General features: G+C 34.6%; 1 protein-coding gene across 1 annotated transcript in view; it reads right to left on the reverse strand.

The window, feature by feature from the left end:
• Positions 1-4,629: 4,629 nt before the first annotated feature.
• LOC133327683 (uncharacterized) overlaps positions 4,630-25,526 on the reverse strand; it is a 52,978-nt gene continuing 32,081 nt past the window's right edge. Inside the window, exons 6-7 of the mRNA XM_061536245.1 lie at positions 14,535-14,664; positions 4,630-4,809 (exon numbers count right to left, since the gene is read on the reverse strand). Of these exons, the coding sequence (XP_061392229.1) occupies positions 4,631-4,809; positions 14,535-14,664 (309 nt within the window). The 3' untranslated portion in view covers position 4,630. The remainder of the gene's footprint in view (positions 4,810-14,534; positions 14,665-25,526) is intronic.

The following is a 25,526-nucleotide window of genomic DNA, read 5'->3' on the forward strand; positions in this document are numbered from 1 at the left end:
TTTTAAAACCAAAACTTTAAATTTTGTAAAAATAAAATTTAGTTTATGTGGCATTCTTTGTAGTAAACTATTAACCACTACTAAAAACTTCCTGTTTAATAACATGAAAACTAATTTTAAATTAAAAAGAAAAAACACACATAAAATTTTGAAAACGGTCCTATGTGTGTTATGTTCAACGTCAGTGAAAATTTCCACGTAAAAGATACGCCTTAACCAAAAAAAAAAAAAAAACGCGGTTCGCATCTTATTTTCTTCTTCTTCATACACACATATATACCTTTCCTTCAGGTCATGGAACATACCAAGTTTGTATGAATTTTTCATGAATGTGCAATAAATAATTCACGTACAACGAACGATGTGAGTATGCCAATGCCAATAACATTACATCTTGTTGTTGTAAGTTTTCTTTATGGCGAAAACAGTTGAAAAGAAAATAAATCGACGCATTAAATAACATGTGAAGGGGTATATTTCAAAAGGGAAATGACGAGGAAATGCAAACAATATTTCCGTTCTATGTTAAACAATGTTTTTCTTTTTTACTTGATTATTATGTTAATTAATTTTGTTTGAGTTATTTGGTAAATCTGATGTAATTGCATATTTAAATATTGATTAAACAGATATTTTCATGCGAAAAATTCTTTACAAATACGCACTATTACACCGTTTTTTTATGAAAATCTTTCCACAATGAGGTAGATAATTGGAAAGATAATTGGCAGAGATCGCAATATACATACTTTGTTTTATGGAAAAAAATGTTAAACATAAAATAAATTGAGACACTATGTACACTTAAAGAGATATATTCTAAAAGGAAATGGTGAGGAAATGCAAACAATATTTTAGTTTGATGTAATATATATATATATATATATTTCCAGTGATTTGTTTTCTCTTTTAGTTTTTCTCCATTATTACATTTATTATACCCTACACAACTATGTTGTCAGGGTATTATAGCTTTGTGCAGCAATAAGAGTTTGTAACGCCGCGAAATATTGGTCCTAGACCCATCTTTAAGTATACCGATCGTCATATCTCGACTAGCTGAGTCGATCTAGACATGTGTGTCCGTCCGTCCGTCTGTCCATTATAATTTGTAAACACGATACAGGCCACAGTTATGGACCAATCTTCGCGAAATTTTGCATGTAGGATGGGTTCTGGCCAATACAGACCCCTATTGTTTTTGGAAAAGATCGGTTAATATTTAGGGGACCAAAAACTTTATTTTTGCCGCTTTTTCTGGTCGCTGCAGAGGCCGCAATTATGGCCCAAACACCGCGAATTTTTGCATGGAGAAGGGATTGAGCCAAAGAATAAGCGTGCCTGTTTTGATGAATATCGGTCAATATTTAGCGGGTCAAATGGACCCTGGTTTTTGTGTTTACTCCTGAAGGATATAGACCCGAGAAGTTGATAGTGTATCGAAGAGGAGTGGTTGACCTTTAAATTGATACCAATTATATTGTCGTATGTACTCGGATGTGGGAGTTACACGTACATATTTACAGGGCTTACGTATTTATATATTATTTAGTAACCCATTAACACACTAGAGGACGGAAATATAGCGTTGATCGCTTTGTAATTTTCCATGAGATTCCCGATATGGTCAACGAAAACGCCTGTAATTTTCGGTGATGATCAGATAATAATTTTGGGATGAAGTGGACCGAAAACTTTTTTTTTTTTTGTTTTTGTTTTGGAGTCGATCTATAGGCCACAATAAAAAGCCCAACATCACAACATAACCCACGATAAAGAGTATCTGACAAGGGGTGTCTATCAGAAATATTTGTTGACATCTAGTCGGTCAAGAGGGTGCAAATATCGTGAAATATTGCCCAAGCACAGAATATATAGAACCACAGAAAGTTTGATTTTCGTGGAAGTTGTGTAGGGTATCATATGAAATTTAATACACTCCACATAGTGCAGGGTTCAAACAGTTCTGACAGTCCGAACTTTAATACTTAATTACAAATGTACTGGCACTTTTTTTAACATTGGAAAATTAAAATCATAGCATGAAACATAGGGACATTTTAAAGCGTCAATGTGAAATCGAAATAAGACCCAAAATTTTAAATAATTCCAGAAAAAAATAAAAATGCTAAAAAAGGTGCTAGGTGCTAGATCATTTTTTTTTTTTTTTTTTGTGCTAAACGAGTTTTAAAAGTGCTAAATCTAGCACTAAAAGTGCTAAATTGGCAACACTGGTTGTAATCACTCTCCCTTCTACACTAATTGAGATAGATGTGCAACATTTTGCATAGAGTCGCATTTTATCTGCAGGCAGGTCAAGTTTGTAGTTGGGCTATATCGGTCCCCGTTTAGGCATAGCCCCCATATAAGGGTACACCCCAATTCTCGGTATTTTAGGGTTCTTGGGTGTTTCGATCGCATTTTTGACCGAATTGGCTTTAATTTAGTACTTTGGATTCTTTTTGGGTAGCAAATCTCTCTACTACAAACTATAATGATAGGTCAATTTTTTCGGGTAGCACCCATTTTCGGTATTCGCTGTAATTTGGTATTTTGTAGTCGTATATCGTAACAAATTTCCCCACCCCATATAACCACCTTTTTATACTCTTCCTCACACTGTGGTACAGGGTATTATGTCTTTGTGCATATGTTTGTAACAGACAAAAGTAAACGAAATAGACATATGGTTCTAATTCAAAATATGCATAGAATCATTTTTTAAGTAAGTGTTTGTCCATCTGTCCATGTTAAATTGTAAACAAAGTTCAGGTCGCATTTATGATCCGAATTGATGAAATTTGGCACTTAGTGGGTCCAAGGACGAACCCTATTGAAATTGCAGGAAATTGGTTCAGATGTAGATATAGCTCCCATATATTTTCGTCCGATTTTATCTGAATAGTGCACCAATCTCCCAATATTTGTCCGATTGGGACACAGTTTTGCACAACGCACAGATTTAGGTCCAGGTTGATGTATGCAAAGTTGTGGTATGCAAAGTTCTGTTAATAACGTTATATATTCAGATATAGCTCCCATATATAGTTTCGTCCGATTTCATGCAAATGATGCACCAAACTCCCAATATTTGTCCAATTGAACAAAAGTTTGCATAGCGAATGCAATGAAATGTGGCAGAGGGTATTAAATTGAGTTTATAGTGATGTGTATTAAAGTTGCAAAAATCAAATGGTGTATGCAACTGTAGAACATTGAGATGGAATCGCCTGATTCCATCTCAATGGTCCTCCAAAGATGCTATGTCTGCTCTATCTGTAGGATATTGTAAGTATTAGTTTTAGTGTAAATGGTTTAAAACAATTATGGTCGATTTTTAGCTCCTGGGCGATGTTAGGACTGCTAACATTAAAAATTCCTGAACCGAATCTACGAAAGCAAAATTGTACATAATTAGCTGTTACAATATCGGAACCTTAAACACCATTCAAAATTTTTGCCACTTGGCAGGCATTTTCGCCTTTGTCAAAGAAAAACTTGTTCACATCAACTTTTAACACCCTGTAACTCACAACCGAATGCACCAAAAACAAAAAAAAAAAAAAAAAAAAAAAAACAGCAAAATAATTTTTTACTGCGAAATGTCACCCTTCCAACGAGGATAAATCTGAAATTATTTGATAGATACTTTACGAGAAATCTATTAGTACATCCACCTCTTTTATGTACCCAAAGTGGTGAAGGGCATCATATAGCCGACCCCGTCCGAATTTTGTACTTTTTGGTTTCATACGTAAGTATGGAGCTATATTGCTTGAAACTAACTAGACAGAGAAACCGGTGCAGTGACAATATATCTGTAAAATTTGATAACTAGGCTACCATCTACAAATACTTCAATTGTATAGTACTTCCACTGCATGTAGGATTAATGCAAACATTTTCAAACCTTGAATTTAACCTATCTCCAAATAAAAGGCGAGTGGCTACAATATTTTGACTATTAATCTCTATTAGTGTCGATACTACATTAATTACAATAGTAAGATGGACATGACAACATCAACATAGAATTTTCTGATGATCAAGACCATATATACCATCGGAGAACCAAACAAGGACAACGTATAAATTAATTTTTTGAAACTTATTTACATTTTTTGAAAACACTTTTTTATATATATTATTTTTATTTTTCTAAAATTTAATCGTTCAAGAATTCCATTAAGTTTACCACATTATTGTTTATTCAACGAAAAATAATTCAATTTTTTGTGGAGGACCTTTTAAAACTTATTCAATCTCCATCTGAAATTTTAATTTAAAATTTAAAATCTCATTTTCCAAATAGAACAATTTCCGCAATTTTGCAATATAAAACCAATATTGTTTTCCTTAAAATTCTTTCCGTCTTGAGTCAGTATAAAATTAATCCACTTAAATGAACACATATCAACGTGTCGTAAAATTCCACACACAAAGCAACAACGTTAAATTAAAAATATATTTTATCTATGTATCCAATTTACAGCATCACATAAATACAGGGGGGAGTATGTGATTTTGATTCTTTGTAATCACTATTCGTGTGTGTGGGTGTGCTTGATGGGTCAGCAACACTAATAAGAAGACTTAACAATAACAACTACAACAATAAAGATTTATTAACTCACCTGTGTTTTTTGCCGTCAAAATGTTTTTTCATCACTTCGATGTGATGTTTATTGTCATAGTGGCTGTTCGTGTGATGCTGCTGTTGAATCTCGTAATCGTCGAGATCGATGTCATGCATTACGACCAGAGGACTGAAGGGATTGTTGTAAATGGATATGCCACGGATGTGATGACCTTTGTGTTTTAGCGGCATCCAAGTCAATAGAGCACACACCATGTGGATATGGATGTTAGCAGAAAGTCAAAGTAAAGAAGAGGAAGATAAAGAAAAGGAATTAAAAAACACTTTAAAAAGAAATTACCAACGATAAAATTAATTAAATGGTATTTCGAAGAATTGAAATTTATTTATATGGCGTGATGTGGAAGGAATTATATACATCCTTCATAATGATGTCTACGATGTCAGTGTCTTTTATCATACGAAAAATCGTAACTACGCTTATTTCATGCGTTCATAAAATGTAAATAAAACCAAATCGCAACCTCCTATACTCCAGACCGTATTGTCTATCTATATAAACTGCATACGTACATTGTTTGCCAATGTAATTATACGACAATTTTTCTTGTAAAAATACACAGCTAAAAGAGAAATCTTTTATTGCTGGACACTCACACATTGTTATTTCCTTCAATACATTTTCTTGGAAACAACAGGTCAATCTGATGTGTGACATTTCTATGCTAGTCTTTATTCGGCCTTCTGGACTCGTGTGAGTTCAAAGGCGAACAACATGATATTTCCAGGAAAAAGTCATTCGTTTAATACAATAAAACAAATTTCTGGTATTTATTTTTTCATTCCTCGTTCCCAGTATCGATAAAGGAATTGAGGTCATTGGAAATGAAAAACAACGAATGAATTAATTTAATAGAAAGATTTGAAAAAATTTTAAAGATTAAATGGAAATTATGAGAAAGACTGTCCACATATTGGAGTATATATTGGAGCTATATTCGCAAAAATAAAACACCAGTAAGGAATGTGGTAAAATCGGACCGGGCCGACTATATAATACCCTTCACCACTTTGAATATATCAAATAGATGCACCATAACAGAAGGGTCATTAACATGAAATTGGATGAACTAACATATGTGACCTTTATCTAAATGTGAATCGAATTAGATCAATCGATTAAAGCAAATATCAATCGAGCACCCATTAAATATGAACAATTAAGACGAAGTCGGTCGTAAATATATGTGGGAAACATCTGTACTTCTACGCCATTCAATTCTGAAAAAAATAAACAGTTCGGTGCACCATTTACTTAAAATCGGATGAAAATAGATATGGAAGCTATATCCAAATATGATTTAGACTAATTTATACACATTTTGTTGGCCCTTGGGTCCTACTTACAATCGGACGAAACTATATGGGAGCTATATCTAAACATGGACGGATTCCAAAAACACTTGACACACGTACGTGCGCTCTGTCAAATTTCGACCAAATCGAAAGATATACTTTGGTACACAATTTATATTAAATCGTTCGAACATATAAATGGGAGTTTTGTCTAAATCTAAACCGATTTTCAAGAAATTTTACACACATCATTCTAGGCTCAAGTCAGTACGCTTTGCCAAATTTCGTGGAAATCGAATGATATATAGGGACTTTGGTACACCTTTTACATTAAATCGGTCGAACATATATATGGGAGCTATATAAAAATCTGAACCGATTTTAACGAAATTTAACACACATCATTCTGCTTTTTATTCAGTACGCTGTTCCAAATTTCGTGCAAATCGAAGCTATTTAGGGACTTCGGTGCACCGTTTACCTTAAATCGGACGAAAATATATATGGGAGCTATATCGAAATCTGAACCGATTTTCACGAAACTTAACATACATCATTCTAGACTCAATTCAGTACGCTATGCCAAATTTCGTCCAAATCGAAAGATATATAGGGAATTTGGTACACCATTTACCTTAAATCGGACGAAAATATATATGGGAGCTATATCCAAATCTGAACCGATTTTCAGGAAACTTAACACAAATCATTCTAGACCTAGTTCAGTTCATTCTACACTTAATTCAGTATTCATACAAAATTTCGTGCAAATCGAAAGATGTTTAGGGACTTTGGTGCACCATTTACATTAAATCGAACGAAAATATATACGGGAACTATATTTAAATCTGAACCTATTTTTTGCTAAACTTATCACACATCATTATAGACTCAATTCAGTACGCTGTGCCAAATTTCGTGCAAATAGGGAGGTATATAGGGACTTTGGTGTACCGTTTACCTTAAATCGGACGAAAATATATATGGGAGCTATATCTATATCTGAACCGATTTTCCCCAATTTCAATTGGGTTCGTCCTTGGGCCAAATGAATTAGCTGTGCCACATTTCATCCAATTGGAATAATAAATGCGACACGTACTTTGTTTACAATTTAACATGGGCAGACAGACAGATGGACGGACATGCATAAATCGACTTAGAAAGTGATTCTGTGCATATTTTCAAAAGGAACCATGCGTCTATCTCGTTTCCTTTTGCCTGTTACAAGATTATGCACATAGTACCCTGTACCACAGTGTGGTGAAGGGTTTAAAAATAACAGTAAGTAAAGCAGCAAAGTCGGACTGGGCCGACTATATGATACTTCACTTTGAGTAAATTCTACATATGTATCCCAACATGAAATTGAACGAATTTGAATATCTATAAGTGAACCGATTGACATCAATCCATACACATGAGTCTCCGCATCCTATGCTAAATTTCATTTCATTTGGACTGATTTAGAGTCGTTTGTGTAGAATGGGTCTAATGCTAAATTTTGAATCCGGAACCATTTCGAAATATTTATGTGGTAAAAACCATATAATAAAATGTAGACCCTTTTACAAATATTGTATATGTCCCATATTCGTCCCCTTTAATCAAATAATTTAATATCACCATTTAAAATGAAAATTTTTCCATGTCAGGTCTTCCCACCATAATAAGCAAATGTTGTCACTTTTCACGCAATAGTGTCGGTCCGTTTGCCCAGCGAAATATTGATCGATTATCATCAAAAGAACCATGTTTTTTTTCGCTAAACAGATCTCCTTGTCGGTGTTCAATTTCGAAAATAGCTACCTTTATTGGTTGAGCAGACTACCATTTCCAGGTAGAATTTCGTGATATGCGGTTCTTGGTCTAGATCGCAAGGAAAGAAGAGAAAAATAATGAATGGGTCTAATCAATATAAGGGAACCCCCCTCCCATTTCGATTTTAATTTTTCAAGATTTTCAGTGGGCTGGTAAATCAATACCAATGCTTGTTAAGGTTTGTAACTTTGCACATATATATTTGAAGATTTAAAATAGAAGAAAAATAATTTACAAAAAAATGTTGTTGTTGTTTTGTTGTTGTTTTTTGTAATTAAAGAAAAGTCGTTATTTTTGATGGCGGGCACGAGAACTCCTCACTGGAACATCGGAATCCGAAAATTCCAACTGTATTAGAAAGAGTACATGTCTGGCTCTCGTATGAACTAGGATTATTGACTTCGCTCTAAAATTAACAAAATGGCGGACCTTTGAAAAAATATTTTTGGAAAATCGCCGATTTTTTACCAAAAACCAATTTAAAAAATAAGGAAGATCTTCACCGATTGGCTTTATCCTAGTTCATACGATAGCTATACACTCACAGAGAAACGTGTAAAAATTTGAAATCGATTGGGTTATTAGTTTTTGAGTTATCGTGCCCGCCATTTGCAAAAAAATGTTTAGAGAAAAACGCGTTTAAAGTTTGAGAAGCCCTTTAGCCGTCACTTGATGCTGACACAATAAATCGGCTATATCTTCAAGAGTTCTTGAGATTTTCATTTGAAATTTTGTAGGTACATTCTATAATTAGTGTAGATTCGAATTATATCAACAAAATTTTTGACCCCGAGAATGGGGGGTCCCCTTAAAGCAAACTGGATATACACTGTTCGGTATGCCGCACTGTTTCCCAGTTTAGCCTCAATTTGATACGTTGTGAAAAGTTTCCATTTACCTAATATCGGACGAAAATAATAATATTTCCATTTACCTAATATCGGAAAGCTATATCTAAATCTCAACCGATTTCAACGTCATTTACCAGATATTAATTTAAATTAACTACAGTACATTGTAGAAAATGGTGTGTCAATTTACATTAAATCGGACGAAAATATATATGGGAGCTATATCTAAATTTGAACCGATATTGACAAAACTTAATACACGTCAATCTATATTTATTTCAATACGATATGCCATATTTTTTGCAAATCTAAAGATATGTAGGGAACACCATTGACATTAATTGGGACGAAAATACATATGGGAGCTATATCTAAGTCTGAACCGATTTTCACGAAACTTAGCACAAATCATTCTAGACTCGATTCAGTACGCTATACGAAATTCCGTGGGAATTATATCTAAATCTGAACCGATTATCACAATGGGGTTCATCCTTGGACCAAATAAGTGACCTGGTCTTTGCTTATAATTTAACATAAACAGGTGGACAATCGGACATGCATAAATCGACTCAGAAAGTGGTTGTATGCATATTCTAAAATGGAACCATGGGTCTATGCCTAAAGAAATAAAACTCTGTACCACATTGTGGTGAAGGTTGTAAAAATGATTGGAAGGGGTGCAATGAAAAAAAGACACAGTCGCAGCCGCATGATATTATATTTAAAATTTTGAAAATTTAGTGTAGAAGTGGGCAGATGGATAGTGTGCCAGACTATAAACCGATGGGTTCCAGGTTTGGATTAGATTCAACAACCAAATAATAATAGTAATAATAATAATTATAATTGTTTAACTGTTTGCCAATCCCAAATCTAGTTTTATTCAACGAATTTAAAATAAATAAAATATATACTATTTTCTTTATATACAGCAACAATTGAATTTCCAATGATGCACCATATTGTGCTGACATCTTTTTCAAGAGTTTATTTTTTCCATTTTTCTTTTATTTAAAAGAAAAAAACTGAAGACATATATCTTTGTGAAGATAGAAGAAAAGGAAAACTCAATATACAATAATACAGAAAAGAAAAAAAAACGACCAGAAAAACTGTATGTTTTAATAGAATATTTACCGAACAATTGCATTGAGCTGAACTGCATTTATTGTTCGAGGATAAATATCATGCTGGCTGGTTGACTAGATGGTTGCTTGCTTTGCTCCCTGCTTGCCTACCAGCCTGTCTCAGCTGATTGTTGTTGGTAGAATGACTAGCTGTTAGTTTATTGTTGCAGACACCAACTATTCAAAGAACAATTCCATGTCATAGAAACGCATTTAAGAAACACCAGAAGAAGAAGAAGACGAAGAATAAGATCCAAGGACATGAACAGCAGCCTGATATGGGTAGATATCAAATGCACACACACGTAAACTCCCCTCCCTCCCCCCCACCCACACACACAGAGCAGTGTGGCATTTAAAAATGATAGGTCAGGGTAGCAGTGTGTGTGAGTGCTGTGGGCTGCGAATAGAAATTGAGATAAACTACATTTCAATGAATTTAGATTTGTCGGATCTAAATCTATAGTTTTATTGTTTGAAAGTCTTGAAAAAACGAAAAACTTTTATTTCTTCCTACTTACAATGTACATCATCTGTGCTGTGCGTATCAATGATGGTTTATAGTGTCTGTTGTTATTGTTGTTCTTCTTATTTCCTTGCATTTAGTTTTGCTTTGTTTTTTTTTTCGGTGCAAGTAAAGACGATTATTTCCGTCTCAAATCCATAGGGGATTTCTTAACAAAATGTACAATTGTGATATAGAATGCTAAGAATCAATGGAGGCTCCAAAAATGATTTTGCAGATTTTAAGATATTTACTGCGGATTTAAATATAGGGAAATCATTTCAAGTAGATTTTTTTGATTGAAAGTAAGGTTAAATCAGGAACTATTTATGCAAATATGGATTTCGATTGACATCGTGTTTAATCTCTTGCAAAATGTATGACAAAATTCTGTTCATTGTTTTCAAAAGCAAAGGCAATGTAGCTGAAACCATGACGAAGTGGAAGGTAAGGAGAGCATAACAACAAGACAATTATACCCTACACAACTACTTTGTCAGGGTATTATGGCTTTGCGCAGCCCCGCCGCGAAATATTGGTCCAAGACCCACCTTTAAGTATACCGATCGTCATATCTCGACTAGCTGAGTCGATCTAGACATGTGTGTCCGTCCGTCTGTCCATTATAAATTGTGAACACGATACAGGCCACAGTTATGGACCAATCTTCACGAAATTTTGCATGTATGATGGGTTCGGCCCAATGAAGACCCCTATTGTTTTTGGTAAATATCGGTTACTATTTAGGGGATGAAATGTACCAAATACTAAATTTTTGGTCGGTTTTTCTGGTCGCTCCAGAGGCCGCAATTACGGCCCGAACATCGCGAATTTTTACATGGTGAAGCGGATCGGTCCAAATAATAAGCATGCCTGTTTTGAAAAAGATCGGTCAATATTTAGCGGGACAAATGGACCCTGACTTTTGTGTGAACAATTACAAAAATTGTATGCTACAGCGTATATATTTACTCCTAAAGAACATAGAGCCGAGAAGTTCACAGTATATCCAAGATACCAATTATATTGTCGTATGTACTCGGATGTGGGAGTTATACGTAAATATTTTCAGGTGCTTACGTATTCAGATATTATTTAGTAACCATTACCACACTAGACAGCGGAAATATATATTGAAATTTTCAATGACCATGTATGGTCAAGGACAACGCCTATAATTTTCGGTGATGATCAGATAATAATTGCGGTATGAACTAGACCGAAAACTCAATTTTTAGTGTTTTCGAGTCGATGTATAGGCCACAATTGAAAGCCGAACATCACAACACAACCGACGGTGAAGGGAAGGGCCAAGTAATTAGAAGGTCTGTACTGAATATTAGTAATATTTATTTATTTACCTCTAGTCGGTCAAGAGGGTGCAAATATAGCGAAATATTGCCCAAGCTCAGGACACCAGAATGTTAGACAGAATATTAGGACACCAGAAAGTAAGATTTTATTGGAAGTTGTGTAGGGTATCATATGGTCGGCCCCGTTTGACTATACTGCTCCTCTCACTGGATAAATTTGCAGTGATGATGACCTACTTAACACAAGATTTCTGATTTTTTTTTTTTGTAAATTTGCTTTTAACAATAAGAAGGAAACAATATAGACCCCCAAGTTCGATTGGTGATATACTTTCTGAGTCGATTTACATTGTTAAAAAAGTACATATCACATGTATTAGGGAATTGTAACTATATTTGGCACGGTTCATTTAATGGGGCCCAAGACGAACCCTCTTGAGCCTAGGAAATACATACCGAAAATGCAAACGACGGCATATCGAACATTTTGGAAAATGTTTCTTACACACCACAAATCTGAATGTTAAATCAGTAAGGAATCTAATAAAGTCAGACTTATCCGACTATATGGTACCCTTCACCACTATGGCTATTTTTTACATATGAATCCTATCAGACGTCGCCTTTTACAAGGAACATGAAATTGAACGAAATTAAATATGTGATCGTTATATAAAAGCGAACCAGCTAACCTCAATTCATACCCATGCCTGTCTACAATCTATGCGGAATTTCATTTCATATCTACATCTGTACTGATTTTCACGAAACTTAACATACATCATTTTTGAATTAAATCAGTAAGCTATGACAAATCAAAAAAAATGTAGGAGCTTTGGAGCTCCCCTAACATTAATTCCGACGAAAATATATATGGGAGCTATCTCAACCAATTAACACACATCATTATAAACTTAATTCAGTGCACTAAGCCAAATTTAGTGAAAATCGAAAAATATATAGGGACTTTGGTGCACACTTACATTAAATCGGACGAACAAATATAAGGGTGCTATATCTAAATCTGAACCGATTTCCCCCAATTTCAATATGGTCCGTCCTTGGGCTGTGTCAAATTTCATCCAATTCGGATCATAAATATGTACAGGTCGCATTTATGATCCGAATTTGATGAAATTTGACACAGCTTATTTACATGGTTTACAATTTATCATGGACGGACAGACTACTGACGGACGGACAATCAATATTTCAGAAGGCCATGGCTAGATTCTGATGAAGTATATATATAGTATATCAACTTAGTCTCCGACTCCAGTTGTTGCTACTCAATTGATATCCACAAGATGAAACTACAGACAATTCAAACAGAAACCTATGAGGAGATCATTATATTAGGACCGAACTCATTGCAGTGCTAAATTTCGAATCCGGAACAATTTCGAAATATTTATGTGGTAAAAACTATATAATAAAATGTAGACCCTTTTACAAATATTGTATATGTCCCATATTCGTCCCCTTTAATCAAATAACTTAATGTCACCATTTACAATGAAAACTTTTCCGGGTCAGGTCTTCCAACCATAATAAGCAAATGTTGTCACTTTTCACGCAATAGTGTCGGTCCGTTTGCCCAGCGAAATATTGATCGATTATCATCAAAAGAACCATGTTTTTTCGCTGAACACATTTCCTTGTCTCCTTGTATAAATAAAAATAACGGCCAAAATCTTCAAAACACCGATAGTTTTAAGGTATATTTTTTGAGCTAAATCTAAAAAATAGTCCCCATTTTTAAGGTTTTTGACTTTTAGTATAGCCCCCATATAACGATACCCCACTTTTGTATTTTAGATTCACATTGGATAAGATATCAATATTGGTTCATGTTACGGAATAGCTCTTTTTAGCGGAACGCCCTTTATTCTGTATTTTTTATACCCTTCACCACACTGTGGTACAGGGTATTATGTCTTTCTGCATATGTTTGTAACAAGTAGAAGGAAACGAGATAGGCACATGACTCCTTTTGAGAATATGCATAGAATCACTTTCTACGTCGATTTATGCATGTCCGTCCGTTCGTCCGTCTTTCATTTATGATCCGAATTGGAAGAAATTTGCACAGCTCATTTATATGGGCCAAGGACGAACCCTACTGAAATTGGGAAAAATCGGTTCATATTTAGATATAGCTCGCATATATATTTTCGTCCGATACAATGTAAACGGTGCACCAAAGTCTCTATATATATTTCGATTTGCACGATATTTGGCACAGCGTACTAAACTGAGCCTAGAATGATGTGTGCTAACTTTCGTGAAAATCGGTTCAGATTTAGATATAGCTCCCATCAGCAACGTACACAGGATTTCATTTCGGGGGGGCCCGGCAGTACAAAATGAAAAAATTCGCTATTGCAAACATAAATTTACTGTGAAAAAAACTCATTTCGTCCCTGGCTCCCATACATATTTTCGTCCGATTTACTGTAAATGGTGCACCAAAGTCCCTATGTATCTTTCGATTTGCACGAAATTTTCCATAGCTTACTGAATTAAAAGTAAAATGATGTATGTTAAGTTTCGTGAAAATTGGTTCAGATTTAGATATAGCTCCCATATATATTTTCGTCCGATTTAATGTAAATGGTGCAATCGGCTCAGTTATAGATATAGCCATATATATTTTTCGTCAGGTGTAATGTACCCGTTTCGATCAATTTCATGAAAATATTAATGGAGTTTTATACTTAGTTATATTGATTCCACGATTTTAATCCATATTTTCTATATCTATGTTTTTTTACGTCTATGAATATAAACCCTAATTTTAATTGATTTAATTTAATTTTCCTGACTTACTTATACCACTTCGGCTTTTATCATAACGATCGGGTATATGCGGAATTGGATATGGATGGTAGCTGGTGTACGGGGGCTGGGAATATTGAAGCTGCTGCTGTTGTTGTTGATCAAAATGGTGTTTTTGCTGTTGATGTTGTTGTTGCTGCTGTTTCTTTTGTTTAGCCTGAAGAATATCGAAATCTTGTTCGGGTGGTGGTCTACGATGAGTTTTACCACTGATCGAATAGACATGATGAGTACGTATATATTTATCATCAACCTGTGAGGAAAAAACATTAGAATTATTAATTAACGAAATTAAATTATAAAATATTTCGGAATGATTAAACTAAATCTGTAATTTTATTCATATACCTAAGTTTTTCTCAAAAATAAAAAAAAAAAAAAAAAATTCACTAAATTAAAGTGGTCTAGCATTTAACACCCATATTTCTATGTCATATTAAATAAAGTCTCCATAAAATATTTTCTCGCTATTATATATGCTATCCGGTCACGAATGTTAATACCATTATGTATTTGCATTGCCATATATCATCAGTGCAGGTTAGTTCATCTTTGTCTCGTTTTTTGAACTTTTTATAATGAACGATTTATTAAATGTGGCACGCGATTTGAAACTTTTGCTGTGCAATTGAAATATTTATGACCATTTTTACGATTTACATGATTTGTAATAGCAACTAATTTCATGAATTTTTGAAAATCAGTGTGAGGTAATGATAATGGTAATAATAAAATAATATTAATGTGTGCCATTGGTTTGGAATTGAGTTTTGTGTTAGCTTTTCATGGCCTTGTTTGTTAATAACTAACACTTTAAAATGTAGAATAGAATTTTGCAAATAACATTGCTAAGTTTTGTTGTTTTATTTTGAAACAACCACTTGTTTTAACAACGTCAATAACAACATCATTGTTTACACTGTGGTTGGTTGCGATTGTATTACAGATTAGGTGTTTGCCCCTTAGGGTTCATCGTTGCTAATGGGACTCGAAGTAAATTATTCGTAATTTTATTGAAACAAATTTAAAATATACTAGAGCATTTTGACATTTTTAAATTAAGTCAAAACAAGTCAAAAAGTTATTTATGAAAAAAATGTTCCCATTTAGAGACAGTCAGAATGAAAATCTGGTGTAGGAACTTCAACATTCCGAAAATTAAATTAAAATAAATTTGTATGGGTGATATTTCAAAACAGTAATAATTCCAGAAAAGAAGTTTTTTCACAGGAATTCGAAATGTCAAATTATGGCCACTTCGATGAAAAAAAAAATACAGAGAATGGGACAGGACTTTTATGATTTGTAAAGATTTCATACCATGTACTTATAAAGAATATCCTTAAAAAAACTATCTGAACTAAAAATTAGAATATTTTATAAGGACCTTTACATCTAAAACCAGTGAGCGGAGCAGTATAGTCGGACGGGACCGACCATATGATACCCTACACAACTACCACAGAACTCTATCATTCTGCAGATTTTTATTCCGAACCTTGGTAATATTTCGTGATAGTTGCACCCTCTTGCCCTATTAGAGGTCAATAGCACCTCTTCCATACACAAACATATTTTCCGAATATTACTAATGTAAAAAAAAAAAAAAAAAAATAATAATAATATAAAAAAATAAGTTTTCGGTCCACTTCATCCAAAAATTATTATCTGATCATCAACGAAAATTATGGGCGTTGTCCTTGACCAGAACTGGAACCTCATGGAACATTTCAAAGCGATCAACGCTATATTTCCGCCCTCTAGTGTGGTAATGGTTTATTAAATAATATCTGAATACGTAAGCACCTGTAAATATTTACGTGTAACTCCCACATCCGAGTACATACGACAATATAATTGGTATCAATTTAAAGGCCAACCACTCATCTTGGATATACTATCAACTTCTCGACTCTATGTACTTCAGGAGTAAATATATACGCTATAGAATACAAATTTTGTAACTTTTCACACAAAAGTCAGGGTCCATTTGACCCGCTGAATATTGACCGATCTTTATCAAAACAGACATGCTTATTCTTTGGTCCAATCCCCTTCTCCATGAAAAAACTCGAGATGTTTGGGCCATAATTGCGGCCTCTGGAGCGACCCGAAAAACATACAAAAATTATGTATTTGGTCCATTTCATCACCTAAATATTAACCGATCTTTACCAAAAACAATAGGGATCTTCATTGGCCGAACCCTTCCTACATGAAAAATTTCGTGAAGATTGGTCCATAACTGTGGCCTGTATCGTGTTTACAAATTATAATGGACAGACGGACGGACGGACCCACATGTCTAGATGAACTCAGCTAGTCGAGATATGACGATCGGTATACTTAAAGGTGGGTCTAGGACCAATATTTCGCGGCGTTACAAACTCTTGGGGCTGCACAAAGCTATAATACCGGGCTCCCAGGGCCGCCCCCTGCGTACGTCCCTGCCAAGGACCATTCCATTAAAGAGCAGTCGGAATTTTCACTTCCGAAAAAGAAAATAATTTAAGCATTAAAAGTGCTTCAAGCGCCTTTTCTAGCAAATTAGAGCCAAATCGGTGGGAAAATGGGCAAATGGGCTATACCCTTCACCACTTTGGGTATATTCAACAGATGAATACTGACAGACGTCGCATTTTTAAAGGACCAGTAAAATTAAATTGGATCCATAAACATTTCATTCTGCAACCAATACTAAATTTTTCATTTGGTCAGATATAGAAGCTACATCGAAATCTGAAACGATTTCAGGAAACTTAACACACATCATTCTAAACCTAATTCATTACGCTATGCCGAATTTCGTGCAAATCGTAGATATACAGGGACATTGGTACACCATTTACCTTAAATCGGACGAAAATATATATGGGAGCTATATATAAATCTGAACCGATTTCTACGAAACAAAACACACATCATTCTAGACCTGTGCAAATTCGTGCAAATCGAAAGATATTAAGGGACTTTGATGGATCATTTATATTAAATCGGGCGAAAATATATGAGAGCTATATCTAAATCTAAACCGATTTTCACGAAACTTAAAACACATCATTTTAGGCCTATGTTACGCGGTGCCAAATTTCGTGCACATCGAAGGTGATATAGGGACTTTGGTGCACCATTTACATTAAATCGGAGGAAAATATATATGGGAGCTATATCTAAATCTGACCCGATTTTCAGGAAACATAACACACATCAGTCATTTCGCTGTGCCAAATTTCGTGCAAATCGACAAATATATAGGGACTTTGATGGACCATTTACATTAAATCGGAGGAAAAGATATATGGGAGCTATATCTAAATCTGAACCGATTTTTCCCATTTTCAATAGGGTTCGGCCTTGGGCCAAATAAGTGACCTGTGCCAAATTTCAATCAAATCGGATCATAAGTGCGACCTGTACTTTGTTCACAAAAATACATGGACGGACGGACATACGTAAATCGACTCAGAAAGTGATTCTATAGAGTAACTTCTGGTAATGTGGACCATGCGTCAAATGTGGACCACCCCCCATATCTAAGAAAATGCTTGAAATATGCCAATGCCGCCTTGATAAATGTTTTCCTAATTAGTGAAAACAAACATCAAACTTGGTTTTTAATAAATAATTGCAATGTTGAAAATTTAGTAGGTGAAAATGTAGCTCCGATTTTAAAAGTGTGACTTGAAAATTTTTTAGCACAATAGTCGAACGATTTTGTAACATAGTCGAACATTTTGTTTTTCTCAAATATAAAGAGGTTATGTGGTTTTCTTGTTTTCTTTAACAAAAATACACGTTTATCTGTAATTACTTTCGGTTATTTTTAAATTTTTATTCATTTTTGAAGCCGATAATTATTTTTAAATAAAAATATTCAATGTCGGGTAATGTGGACCACTATAAAAAAGTGGGACATTTTCATGAGGACGAGTTCGAAACAAGGGCGCATTTAATATGCGAGGAGGTATTATATCCTCTGAAAACTTGATATCCGAAATTATAGGTGCCTCGGTTGGATAATGAAGCAAGGACCTTCAAAATACCGCAAATGGGGTGGTACCCTTAATTGGGGGCTATTCCAAAACATGGACCCATATATTTTTGCATTCATTGTTACCCATGAGTCCAATAAATTGAAATTTATCACAATTAATCCAAAACTACCTTTAACTTACTGATCCTCATTACCCACACATACTGGTCCACATTACCCGCCAAGTTTTTTTATTTGCAGTTTAGAGCTTTTTGAAATATAATGCAATAACATTTTTATGGACAAATATATATAATTTTTGACCTGGAATATAATTAGCCAACAAATCTACCATGCTGTGAAAACAATTTGTTTTTATTTTTTACCGTTGTTACGCCCACAATATCAAAAAAAGAAAATGGTGGTCCACATTACCCGAAGTTACTCTACATATTCTCAAAAGGAACCATGTGTCTATCTCGATTCCTTCCCAGTAGTTCGAGTAACTGGTGATGAACTAGATATTTTACTAATTACCTGTAAGTACCACTAGTTACCACTTCATGCCCTAGACTGGTGAATTTAACATGTGTATGTCATTGGGGAAGTCAATTGTCCCCTGCCTGCGTTACCAGTATACAGACATTTCGATAGTCGATTCATTACCCATTGCATTACCAGTAACTACTGAATTGGTATGATGTGTGTAAACAGCTTTTTCAATTGACAAAAAAATCCAACAGTCTATTTTGTGTTCCTTTTTGGGGTATGAAGTAACTAGATCACCAAGTAACTAGCTATATAACTATATAATAGCAGGCAGGCTATGCCTAAAGGGAACCAATACTGATTTCATAGCTATCAGTCAGTCAATATGTGGGGTCATTATTATATGAGGAGCTATGGCTAATTAATGACCGATATATGCCAATTTCGAACCCAATATTTTAGTTTTGTATCTCAGTTCTATCCTTCAGGAGATAAAATAATATGTGGCAGATGCCTAAATGCTGGCCGATGCATTTCATCTCGAACCTGACGATGTTCGAGATCTTTTTTATCACGATATACTTAGAAGGCGGAATGAAAATACCAAAAATTTGAGGGTACTTTTAAATGTGGACTACCCAAAAAAAATTGACCTACATTTATAGTCTTTTTAGAGAGATTTGCCTTCCAATAGGAACTCAAAGTACTAAATTGCAGCCTACTCAATAGAAAAATAACCTCAAACTCCCGAAAATACTGAAAATTGGACCTATATTTATAATTATACCCTTCACCACACTGTGGTACAGGGTATTATGTCTTTGTGCATATGTTTGTAACAGGCAAAGGAATCGAGATAGACCCATGGTTCCTTTTGAGAATATGCATAGAATCACCTTCTGAGTCGATTTATACATGTCCGTCTGTCTGTCCGTCTGTCCTTCCGACCATGTATTTTTGTGAGCAAAGTACAGGTCGCATTTATGATCCGAATTTGATGAAATTTGGCACAGCCCATTGGTTTGGCCCAAGGACGAAGCCTATTGAAATTGGAGAAAATCGGTTCAGATTTAGATATAGCTGGATATATATTGCTTTCCGATTTTAAGTAAATGATGCACCAAAGTCCCTGAAAATCATTAGATTTGCACGAATTTTGGCATAGCATACTAAATTAAGTCGAAAATGATATGTGCTAAATTTCGGGATAATCGATTCAGATTTATATATAGCTCCCATATGTATTTTCGTCCGATTTTAAGTAAATGGTGCATCAAAGTCCCTGAAAATCATTAGATTTTCAGGAATTTGGAGGGCGTCATTATATTGTAGCTATGCCTAAACGTGGACCGATATAGCCCATCTTCGAGCTTGACCTACCTGCAGAATTTTGGCGATCGATCTCAATTCGTTTAGACGCTAGAGTGATTACAACAGACAGACGGAGAGACGGAGGGAAATGGCTAAATCTTCATAGAATTTTACCCTGATCAAGAATATATATACTTTATAGGGTGGGAAATTATTATTTCGAAGAGTTGCAAACGGAAAAACAAAACTAATACACCCTTCATACTATGGTGGAGGGTATACAATTGGAGTTATATGGGACCTACCAACTATCCTAGGAGTAATAACAATTCCAGTGTATATTTCAAAGATTTATATAAAATATGATTTTCAAGAATATATACAGTGAATATTTTGATGTGCTGCAGATTAATGACACATTTAATATACACTCCACTTTATGGTGGAGGGTATAACAATTACAGTCATCTTGGTTGAAACATCTTCAACGATGTAGGCATATCGGACACCATCGTTCCCATTATAAAGAAGCCGCCTCATTATTTGGGTTTTTAAGGTTTTCTGGGGTTTCTGGGGTTTCACTATTTGGATATAGCCCACAGGACTAAGGAAATATGTCTCTATAGTTTACATTTATAGTATGAGACAAAGTTTATCTTTAATGAACTCTTGACATGAAATCTGACGGAATAGTTAATTATAAGATTTACTTCCGACTTCCAAAATCGATTAATCCATACACTCGTCATTCGGAATTTTCTGCACCAATTGCAACTTTTCTATTTCAGACCAAATATATCCAAAATACTCAAAATACTCTTTGCATAATAGTATCTATAATATTTAATATGCGTAAATCATTTCTAATTCCATCCAACTCGAACTGACTTAAACTTTCGAGTGACTAAAATATCACAATGATGGTGATGATGATGGTGGTTGTGTTGATGGTGTAAACAGAGCATTTTATGTCTACTATTGTTCACACTGTGTCAGACATGCTTAGTTAATATTTGTGATAATTACTCATGTTGTACATAGGAAGTTATGTACTTTAGTTTGCAAGCTAGTACATGCTATCAATGGCTGTGTGTGTGTGATTGAGTTATTGTGTGTTATTTTAAAATGTTAAAGGCACTTGTTTATTTACATACATTTTGTACATAAATATGTATACAAATATATGTATAACTGTAGTATTCCCCTACGGCAAAATGTAATTATAAGTTTAAAGAGATTTGTCGCGCAGTTGTGGCATGAGGCGAAGTAAATGATAATACATATTTACTTACATACATATATAAACGGGAAATTGTAATAGCACGAACAATATAACGTGGATGGTATAAATATGAATTTGTATACCCTTCACCACTCTGTGGTACAGGGTATTATGTCTTTGTGCATATGTTTGTAACAGTCAAAAGGAATATGCATAGAATCACTTTCTGAGTCGATTTATGCATGTCCGTCCGTCCGTCTGTCTGTCGATGTTAAATTGCAAACAAAGTACAGGTCGCATTTATAATCCGAATTGGATGAAATTTGGCATAGGTCACTTATTCGGCCCAAGGGCGAACCCTATTGAAATTGGGAAAAATCGGTTCAGATTAAGATATAGCTCCCATATATATTTTCGTCCGATTTAATGTAAACGGTCCCTATATATCTTTCGATTTGCACGAAATTTGGTACAGAGTAATGAATTAGGTCTAAAATGATGTGTCCAAAGTTTCGTGAAAATCGGTTCATATTTGGATATAGCTCCCATATATATTTTCGTCCGATTTAAGGTAAATGGTGTACCACAGTCTCTATATATACTTCGATTTGTACGAAATTTGGCATAGCGTACTGAATTAAGTCTAGAACGATGTATGTCCAGTTTCCTGAAAATCGGTCCAGATTTGGATATAGCTCCCATATATATATATATATATATATATATATTTTCGTCCGATTTAAGGTAAATTGTGTACCAAAGTCCCTCTATATGTTTCGATTTGCACGAAATTTGGCACAACGTAATGAATTAGGTCTAGTTAAGTTTCGTGAAAATCGGTTCAGATTTAGGTATAGCTCCCATATATATTTTCGTCCGATTTTAGGTAAATAGTGCATCAAAGTCCTTTTATATGCTTCGATTTGCACAAAATTTGGCTTAGCGTTCTAAATTGAGTTTAAAATGATGAGTGGTGAGTTTCGGGAAAATCGGTCGAGATTTCGATATAGCTCCCATATATATGGTCATCCGATTTTATGTAAATGATGCACCAACGTCACTATATATCCTTCGATTTGCACGAAATTTGCCACAGCGTACTAAATTAAGTCTAAAACGATGTGTTTTAAATTTCGTGAAAATCGGTTGAGATTTAGATATAGCTCTCATATATATTTTCGTCCAATTTTAGGTAAATAGTGCGCCAAAGTCCCTTTATATCCTTTGATTTGCACGAAATTTGGCATAACGTACTGAATTGAGTCTAGAATGATGAGTGATGAGTGTCAGGAAAATCGGTTTAGATTCCGACATATCTCCCATATATATTTTCGTCCGATTTTATGTAAATGGTGCACCAAGGTTCCTTCGATTTGCCTAAAATTTGGCATAGCGTGCTGAATTAAGTCTAGAGAGATGTGAGTTAATTTTCGTGAAAATCGGTTCAGATTTAGAAATAGCTCCCACATATAGATTATATTTTCAACAACGCGGCGTACCGAATAACGTGTTTCCATTTCCATAAATTACGCAAGCGGCTCTAAATCTGCTCGAATGAAATTAAAGTTAGGATACATATCTACCTTCGGTATATTTATGAGAATAACACATGATATTTTTCCTGTAATGCAAAAAGTTGCCTGTCATATTTATTCACCCTATATATATATATATATATATATACTACTGTATGTATGCAGTTTTACAGCTTAGTTACTTGCACATTTTTTAATTAGTGTTGAACTCAATATGTAATTATGTCCCCAACCAAGAGACATGCTGGTCATTGTCTCTGCATATAATTAAGTAACATTGTTGCAAATTTTTATTTTTTGTTTAAAGTAGAGTGTGGGAAAACGGTATATTCATGGAGATTTAATTCCTCATACCCAAAATTATACTTAAAGAGAAGTTAACATATAATTTCAATATAATAGTTAGTTTTTCATAATCACTGGATGAAAAATGGAAACTCAATATATAATTGCATATCGATTCTCTTTTATTGGGTAGATAACACTCCATTTGCATAGACATTTTTATAAAGATTATTCCTGTATATACACCGCACAATTTTTTATACCCTTCACTACACTGTGGTACAGGGTATTATGTCTTTGTGCATATGTTTGTAACAGGCAAAAATAATCGAGATAGACCCCTAGTTCCTTTTGAGAATATGCATAGAATCACTTTCTGAGTCGATTTATGCATGTCCGTCCGTACTTTGTTTAAATTATAAACAAAGTACAGGTCGCATTTATGATCCGAATTAGATGAAATTTGGCACAAGTCACTTATTTGGCCCAAGGATGAATCATATCGAAATTTGAGAAAATCGGGTCAGATTTAGATATAGCTCCCATATATTTTTTCGTTAGATTTAAGGTAAATGGTGTACCAAAGTCCCCAGATATCATTCGATTTGCACGAAATTTGACATATCGTACTGAACTAAGTCTAGAATTATGTGTGCAAAGTTTCGTGAAAATCGGTCCAGATTTAGATGTAGCTATAGTCCAGTAAATTCCCTATATATCTTTCGATTTGCACGAAGTTTGGCACAGCGTACTTAATTAAGCCTAGAATTATGTGTGCAAAGTTTCGTGAAAATCGGTTCAGATTTAGATATAGCTCTCATATATATCTTCGTCCGATTTGAGGTAAATTGTGTACCAAAGTCCCTATATATCTTTCGAAATTTGGCACAGCGTACTGAATTAAGTATAGAATGATGTGTGCAAAGTTTCGTGAAAATCGGTTTAGATTTAGATATAACTCCCATATATAAATTCCTCCGATTGTAGGTAATTGGTGCACCAAAGTCTCTGAACATCATTCGATTTGCACGAAGTTTGTCATAGCGTACTAAATTAAGTCTAGAATGAAGTGTGCTAAGTTTCGTGAAAATCGGTTCAGATTTAGATGTCGCTCCCACATATATTTTCGTTCGATTTTATGTAATTGGTGCATCAAAGTCCCTAAATATCTTTCGATTTGCACACATTTTGGTATAGAGTACTGAATTAAGTCTAGAATGATGCTGCTAAGCTAGGCAGATTGACACAACGTACTGAAGTAATATAAATTAGTCTTTGGCACGTTTCCCTGAAATCGGTTCAGATATAGATATATAACAATCACGCGGCGTCTGTTAGGATATATATGTAGAATATACCAAAGTGGTCTAATTCGATTGCAAAACATGCCCAAACCCTCCAAAATACCGAATAATGGGTGTATCATTATATGGCGGATACGCGGAAACATTGCTCATTACTATGAATTTTGTGATAGGGAGATTTTCTACTAAATGAGAATTTGAAGCAAAATGTCGAAATTTTGTTGAAGCAAAATGCCGAAATTTGGGATGTAAAAAGTGAACCAATATTGATTATATTTTGTAGAAAATGTTCGGCACCCCGTGAAAACGTGAAAAATCAAATGTCACACAATAGGGTTAAAGAACGTATCCAAAGCCCCCCCACAATGCCGAATAATGGAGGGTACTATTATATGAGGGCTACACGGAAACTTAGGTCAATGTAGGGACATTTCCAATTTAATGATAATCCAACATATAGGTATAGCGTTAAATGGGGGTATTACTAAAAGGTGGACAAATATTATTAGTTTGCACTAAGAAGATTAACTACCTTACCAAATAATAAGTTACAGCGAACCAGTAAGAAAAGTAGAAAAGTGAGACGGGCCGACTATACGATACCTTTTACCACTTTGGCTATATTCAAGAGATTTATCCTTACAAACCTCGCATTTTTGAAGGACTTAGTAGAATTGCATGCCAATAATTCGACTAAGTTAAATATGTGATCTGTGTCTATATGTGAACTTACTTAACCAAACCATCAATAACCGGGTATATTTGTACCACCATAGCATCTTTTGTCTGCAGGCAGGTCAAGTTCGAAGGTGGCCTATATCGATCCACGTTTAGGCATAGCTCACATAAAAGGGTACCCCCCCCCATTTTCGACATTTTGGGGTTCTTGCCGATCGAGGGGGCAACCTCCCTATACGCAGGGAGCACGTACACGCCAAAGTCCGGACTAAGGCGGGTTAGTAGTGGTTTAACAATGCCGGCTACAGATAAATCATC

The sequence above is a fragment of the Musca vetustissima genome, unplaced genomic scaffold (genome assembly GCF_032173495.1).
Source record: "Musca vetustissima isolate MV318-11 ecotype Yass unplaced genomic scaffold, APGP_CSIRO_Mvet_v1 utg28969, whole genome shotgun sequence".
Classification (NCBI taxonomy): domain Eukaryota; kingdom Metazoa; phylum Arthropoda; class Insecta; order Diptera; family Muscidae; genus Musca; species Musca vetustissima.